General features: G+C 38.3%; 1 protein-coding gene across 5 annotated transcripts in view; it reads left to right on the forward strand.

Annotated features, from left to right (window-relative positions):
• Window positions 1–2,189: 2,189 nt before the first annotated feature.
• Window positions 2,190–7,583, forward strand: part of LOC122079613 (nuclear transcription factor Y subunit A-1-like) — an 8,451-nt gene continuing 3,057 nt past the window's right edge. Inside the window, exons 1-3 of one of the 5 annotated variants that reach the window (XM_042646231.1) lie at window positions 2,190–2,423; window positions 3,224–3,526; window positions 7,408–7,484. In XM_042646231.1, the coding sequence (XP_042502165.1) occupies window positions 3,256–3,526; window positions 7,408–7,484 (348 nt within the window). In that variant the 5' untranslated portion in view covers window positions 2,190–2,423; window positions 3,224–3,255. Of the gene's footprint in view, window positions 2,483–2,504; window positions 2,850–3,223; window positions 3,527–7,407; window positions 7,485–7,583 lie in introns of those variants that run through there. The other 4 variants (XM_042646226.1, XM_042646229.1, XM_042646230.1 and 1 more) reach the window with 4 other exon arrangements.

Below are 7,583 nucleotides of genomic sequence, written 5' to 3' on the forward strand. Positions count from 1 at the left end.
GAAAAGATGCCTCTACCCCACCCCTAATTCCCCATGTGTTTGGGACTGGGAACGCAATTGAGCAGGATTCTATGTCTCAATAAATAAATGTGGAGGGAATCTTTCTTATTGGGGAGTGCAATTCCTATGCACAAGGGCCAACAGGAGCGCATGAGAATGCATTCGCAAATATATCATTTTTCATTTCATGAGGGGCATGCCAATCATTTACTTAGGGGTGTCAATCCTGAGCCCGCATAGGTAGGTCCGACCCTACCCGACTTGCTTATGGTCCGACCTGAACCGGCCCGTTTAATAAACGTGTCTAGCTTAAGCATAACCCATTTATTAAATAGGCATTTACGATGCAGAGTAGTAGCCTGTCGGGCGCCCAATCGGCCCGGCTCACTTAAGTAGGCCGTTAGAACCGACTCAATTAGCTCGATCGACCCGACCCCCTTTAGAAAAATGCTTAAATTGTAAATATCTATTCTACCACTAATACTACAAAATATGAGTAAGGAATAAGTAGGACTAAACTAATAGCTGATTACAACACAATGGACATATAGGATTTTCAATGAGAAATATGGTGACCTTTGTGATTTTACTGTGAAGAAAAACAACATAGAGAAAAAGATAAACATTTGGCACAGACATGCAGTTTGGTTTTCATTGAAATAATAAGATCGAGCACAAACAATGTGCAAAATATCTAAAAAAAACTAACATAGTTAAACAACTCCCAAAATAGTGTAATAATTGAAGGGGAAGACTGCTGCCCAAAGTAGGTTTTTTCTTTCATTGTATTATGTATACCAGTGAATCAAAAATCCAATTTCAGGTTTGTAATGTTCTTGGATCAGTCAATTGTTAAGAAGAGTGTAATTCTTGTAACTTAGATTATTATATTTTAAAAACATGATTCTCTTGGATATAGTTCCGGAATTGTGAATGTTATCCTCCATTAGTTTTAAAGTCAATAGTTTAATTCGCTTAAAAAATAATTTTAAGATAAGCCTGTTTAGAGCCCGTTTAGAATTAAATAGGCCTATAGCCCGTATAAGACCCGTTTAAGGTAGCCCGATTAAAGCTACAAACCCTACCATGCCCTCCAAACCAAGGCCTGTTTAAGTAAACGAGCGTTCACGATGTAAGGATTTCACACCACCAGGCCTGGTTAGGCCCGACCGATTGACACCCCTACATTTACCCCATTTATCTGGCATAGAGGGGTAAACTCCTCCACATAAACCTTTTTTCCATTAATAAATATTGTGAGAGGGTGTAGGAAACGCATTTGACTGAGAAATTTTCCCAATATTATCAGAGACTTCTTTGTAGTTTGAACAAGCCTTGCACACCAACAAGCCATAAAATTTGTCTGCAGCCATTGTATCGGTACAATAAACATCAGGTGGTTGAGAGTCCCTTGAGGCACGTGTCCAAATACTCTCAGTTGTCCAATGGTCACTGCATCTCATCGTTCGTTGTAGTTTGTAGCATAGTTGGAAAACCAGGTTTTGACAAGGAAGACTCGCCCGAGTCGAGTCAAAATTTGAGATTCCTGATCAAGAGTCAAGAAGACTCGCCCTGTGTTAAAAAAAAAACAAGACTCGAGACGAGTCCAGACAATTCTACATTGACTCGGTTTCTTCGCCTAGTCTTGAAAAACCCATCGAATCTGGTCATTATACCAAAAGGCACTTAAAAATATATATATATAAAATAAAATCTCTTTACAATCCCAAATCCTAAGACTCCTAACTTAGTAACTTCTCCTACTCCTTTCCTTTTACCAAAAGGAGCTTGTGACACAAGAAACTTCTCGTATTCCTAAATTCAAAGTTCTTAATTTATTGGAAGTTGGATTGTTAGAAGATATAATTTATATTTTCTAATCTTTAACCATAACCTAATGTTCTAATCAAGAGAAAGATTCTTGCTTGCAACCCTCGACTTATTGACATGTGATTTTTTTTCTTGCATTTTTCTTGTTTTTCTGTATTTTTATCATTTATTTACACACACACATATATCCCGACTGGGTTTAACCAGGTCGACTCGCTAGGTTTTTGACCGGATGAGTCGGGTCGAAAAACCTGGTTTTCCAACAATGGTTTGTGAAGGATGTGGACTCACCGGAGCAATAAAATGATTTTACATGTGGACAGAAATGTCATTTCACGTGAGAAGAGACCAAAAAGAAGAGACTATGGAGAGAAGGGGGACCGGGACCGCACCGGAGCCGGGGGTGCTAGTGTACCTTCGCGGACATTTCCCAAAATTGTTTTGATTATTTTTCATTTTCTTTTTCTCTCTTTCCTACTGCTTCAGTTTCTCCTTGAGAATTGCAGAGAAATACGAGTGAGATGAATTTACATTGATAGCTTTGAATTCAGTTGCAGCGAATCGTACGGTTTGTTTGCTTCTTGTTCTGAACGGTAAGTTCTGTAATAGCTTTCGAGTATCTTTTACAAGCAATTCAAAGATGAAGCTGCGGGTAGTGTAAATTTGGACTTTCTTAGTTTTGGATTTGTTTGTTTGCTTTAATGCTGTTTAATGCTTTGTCTCAAGGCGAATTTTGGGTTGAAGTTCATTTTGTGAGATTTATTCTTGAATTATTAGTTTCTTTCGTCCTGTTGATCTCTTGTTTGTTTGTTTGTGTAGTTGTTGAGTTTTTTTGTATTGGGTTTTTGGATTCTCCACTATTGCGACTGGATTAGTTGTTGTTCTGTGTGTGGGAAGTGGGAACCTTGCTTTGTTGAACTTTATGATTTCTTTGAGTTTCTCCTGTTTTTCGGGATTAGGGTTTTGAAATTCTTGTCTGAGAACAGGCTATTGTTGATTTGAGTAGATTTTTGGCTTTGGTGAGTGCGAGAGTTGGTTTAGTGATTCTGTAGAGATCAACGGCTCTTTTTTTTTTTTTGGGGGGGGGGGGGGGGTTGTGGGGGTTGACTATTTAAGTGTTTCTTAGTAGTGTATTAGTTGCATTTCTGATAATTTCGATTTCAATTGTGTCCTGTTGGGTTAGTTGGGCAGAGTAAGGGTTATTGATGTACTTGGTGGCATAGTTCAGGTTTCATCAGAAAGGATTTGCTGTCGATCTGGCCTCCCTTTTTATTTTTATTTTTTTTTATTTTATTTTTTATGGATTATTGCTAGTTCTTTTGATAGAAACAGATTTCTTAAATGTGGTGGATGTGTTATAACTCCTGATCCCTTTGTTGGTGTTCTTGGGTAGAAAATTGAAAGCTTTCCGAAGTTAAGTAGAGCATGGAGCCAAATTCTGAAAATGTTAATCAACTAGAGCCTGGAGCACAAAGCATTCCACCTTCCACAGTCTCTTCTCAACCTTGGTGGTGTGGTATCGGGTATAATGCTGTCCCACCAGCTGTGGTAGGGGATAATGCATCAAAATCACCTCCAATGGAAGCAGCAAATGACAGCGTGGGTTGCAAGGCAACCCAATTGCAAGCCAACGGTGCGCTGGTGAAGGGGGCTGATGTCAGTACAAAAACACAGACTTCTCCGACACCACTATCTGGTACTTCATCTCAATGTTTCATCATATTATCCATGAGATCTTTTGCTAGATAATATTTTCATTTCCTTCTCAGAATAAAGAAAATTGTTACCCTCTGAATCAGTGGAAAGCAGTTTCGACTTCCTATTAGGGAATAATCCTAGCTTCAAATCTTAGATTATCTGGGCTTCAAAATTCTGTAGCTGGATATAAGAGAGGAAAAGGGGAAATAGTGCCTTGCATGTTTGTTCAGTTTGGGCGGTCAGTTTCCAATTTACCTCTGGAAACAGTTAAGATTTTAATGTTGATTCATTTCAAAACCCCTTAATTTTTTGTGGCAGGATTCTAGTGAGATGCATGGTTTTTAAAATTTATTGGACTTTTCACAGGAGGTATTACGTGAGTCATATGAGAATCCCAGCTTGAATCAAACTCTATCAAAGAACTGTTCAAGGTGGAGCATCCATTTGTTGTGATTTGGCCTTGTCACAGACTCACAGTGTGAACTTGCATTTGCATATGATAATTTTCTATTACCTAAGATCTTGATATGATCAAATTAGTTGAAGTGTATCTTGTTTCTTACTTATAGGAAGAACATTTTTATGGTCCAAATAGTCGAAGTATAATTTAGTTTCTTTTCCGCTCTTGTATGCCTATATATTGTATACACCTATAATTAGTAGGCATATGCTCATGCAAAACACGGGATTGAACATTAATAGTATGTCACAATGTACAAACTTGGGGTGTGTTAGCCATAAAGTACAATGTTAAAAGTACAACCAAGAAGAAAAAGGTATAGTTTGGATATAATATTATTTTCTTAAATGTACATGCCAATGGATCTGTCATTTATTGCCGAAAAAGTAAAGCAGTTCTGTGCTTAGGTTTTGCGGGGATACAGTATTGGCCAATATCAATATGGATCACTCAATTTTGTATTAATTTTGTCTGAGGTAAAATTTCTTGTCACAAATCTTCCAAGAACTTAATTTTATTTCCAAGCTGAAACTTACATCTTGTATATGGAGAAGGAGAAGGATGCCGCTAATTGATTTGGAAATCTTTGTAGGCTTTTACAAACCTGCAGTTTTTGACAGAATTTGTTTCGAATTACTTAATGCAAATCTTGTTTTTGACTATTACTTCTTTTTGGTATGCGAACAGGAAAGAAATATAAAAAGGAACATGTATAGAGTTTTTTTTTTTTTTTTTTTTTGTTTGGGGGGGCGGTGGGGTGGGGGAGCATAACAGAAAATATGGAACTTACCAGTATAACAGCATCTCCTCAGAAATAAAACAAAGGATTGAAAAAGCAGAACTGGGCAAGAAGAAGCTGCAGCTCTCTCTTTATCAGTCTATCCTTGAATAATTGCCAGCTGTTGGGTAGCTCAGGGAAGACTTCTAGGTCTTGAAATTCGTTTGTAGCCATTGCCCATATTATAATATACTGATCAATAACAGTCATCATGCAAGGCCGGGTTTGAGTCTTTCATCAAACATGTTGATGTAGGGAGGGGGGCCTAGACAACTGAGTTTCCTACAAGGGGTCAATCCACTAGACAAGGGATACTCAATAGGTCTTGAATTGGGTTGGGTTCAAAGTTGCTCAGCAAAATACAGATTTAACATGCAAGAATAATAGACTAATTAACATGGCAGCAGCAGTCACTAATAGTCTAAGTATGAAAAACACTTAAAACTACTCAAGCGTCAAATGGGGATATGGAGAAGGGAACATGGCAGCAAATATGTGTTAGGTTTAGCATAGATCACTAAGCATAATAAGTAACCCACGCGGCTCTCTTAAATCAGCCAACTAATAAGGTAACAGCAGGGGTTCTTTTTTTAGGATAACAGTAAATAGATGGCTTGAAAAACAGAGAATAATTTCAGGTTTCAGTGGGGAAGATAATGAGGATAATAGGCAGTCAATGAGTGTGGAACAGGGGGGTTTTATTTACCTTCTTGCTGTCCGAAATCTGAGGAAAAAAAAAGAACCCAAGGTCCTCCAAAATAAAGAGTTGCAGTCCACTGTTAGTGATGAAGAAAAGTCCAGCCTATTGAATAGGGACCCTTGGTGTTGTCGAGGTAGCTTGGTGGATGATGTTGGGGCTCTTAGCAACTCACGGACAGCAGGTACAGCCAGCAGCAGTAACCGAGAGGTAAGGGATGAAAGAGAGAGAGAAAGGGTGTCGTGAGAGAGAGAGAGAAGGTAAGAAAAAGAGAAAGAAAGTCCAGAAAGAGAGAGAACGAGAGTGAGGAACGAGGGAGAGGGAGAATTGTGAGAGAGAGGGATTTTCCTTCATTCAATAAATTTTCATTAACTAATTCAAAAGATGGCCAATGGCCTTACACATATAAAGAATCAAATTACCAAAAATAAAAGAGTTATTTAGAAACTCAATCATTGACATAATAAACTACCTAATAGGCCAATAGAAAGAAATTCCTAGTTTCCTAATTATTCAAACAGTTAAATAATATTATGAATTAAAGTAAAGTAATGAAATAAAATAGGATCTGGTGGGGTCCACAAGGATCTGCCGATTGGGAGGAAAGGGGGGGTCGAACCCAGCGCTGGGAAGGCTGGTTCGACTCCCTCTCTTTCCTTCTTCTTTCTTCTAGCTTTCCTCCAGCCAAATGGAATGCATATGTGGCTGGGTCTTGCGCCTATGCTGCTGGTATACGTGGATATCCCCATCACATGTGCTGCTTCCTCATCCTCCAAGAATTTCTAAACAGCAATATTTTCCACTGAACAATAGATTTTAGATTAAGCTGCAGAGAAGGCCAAGAAGTGAACATCAGCTTCAGCTGAGAAGGATCATCCACTACAGCTGATGTGTACCTGACACTACTTCCAAGTAAGGGCAGGAAACTCATACTAAACAATTTTTCTTTCACTTCCATGTTGCATTTTCATAAAGGGAATCCAATGTTTTGTTTGAATACCCTAGGATGAAGCATTTCCAGAGTAAACGCTTTATTTAAAGAAACAGCCCATGCAAATACATCAACCCTGCAAGGTCTACAAGTTCCGTTACTGTGACGTGTATATGTCAGCTTTTCTGGTTATTTCCTTCTCGCATGATTAAGTGAATTATCTAGGGTATGGGAATAGACTTCTCCTGGGTGTTAGCATATCTTCTTCTTCTTCTTCTTCTTTTGGTGTGTGTGTGTGTGTGTGTGTGTGGAAGTAGATGGGGTTTAAATATCTCTGATACTGCATGCCCGTGTTTGACATGGATAGAGTACTCCTAAGTTGGCTAAAGAATACCTAGCCAAGCATCTCCTCAGGTTTCTTCTTTCTTCTTTCCTCAGAACCTGGACCTCTGTTTTCTGGGTCCTTTTCTAGTTGGCTTATTTGCATCATCAACTAGCGAAATTGAGCGCTCCTCTTTGTCACTCAACTCTTTCGTTGTTTACTTCTAAATAAGTCATATTCTCTTAATTTTTACCCTTTTGGAGACAATTTTTCCTTTGAACATATTTTGATTTGGTGATGTGCTTCCAAACTTTTCTCTGTTGGCTTGTTTTTCCGATAAAGCAGTTTGTGCTAAAACATTTCATGGGAAATGAAAGAAGACTGATGAAACCTACTTGTCACATTTTTTCAACCAAGAGTTAAGAATAACCAATTGACATCATAATTATCAGGCTTTCTCTGGTGATCTAGTAGAAATGTGTAAAAAGATAAATGATCAAACTACCATTCTAAAATGGATGGGTTTAAATGCCAGTTGGCCTTTTTTACTTTTTCTCATTTCCTTTTACCGTCAGTTGACTTGGGCTAAATACTTAAATGTTTTGTAGATCTTCCTATTGATATGCTTTGTAGTTTTTGGTATATTAATTTTATATTATTTTCTTCTGTGTTATGTATGGATTACATTCAGGCTCAGATGGAATAGCTCCAACAATGGGTGGATGCCTTGTACCTCCTACTCAACTTGAACTTGTTGGTCACTCAATTGTAAGAGCTTTCTTTTCTGTATCCAGTGGGAACTTGGCCATTTATCTCTCGTTTCCTCATTCCACACACCCACACACCCCACCCCCCAACCCCCCAAAC

The sequence above is a fragment of the Macadamia integrifolia genome, chromosome 5 (genome assembly GCF_013358625.1).
Source record: "Macadamia integrifolia cultivar HAES 741 chromosome 5, SCU_Mint_v3, whole genome shotgun sequence".
Taxonomy (NCBI): Eukaryota; Viridiplantae; Streptophyta; class Magnoliopsida; order Proteales; family Proteaceae; genus Macadamia; species Macadamia integrifolia.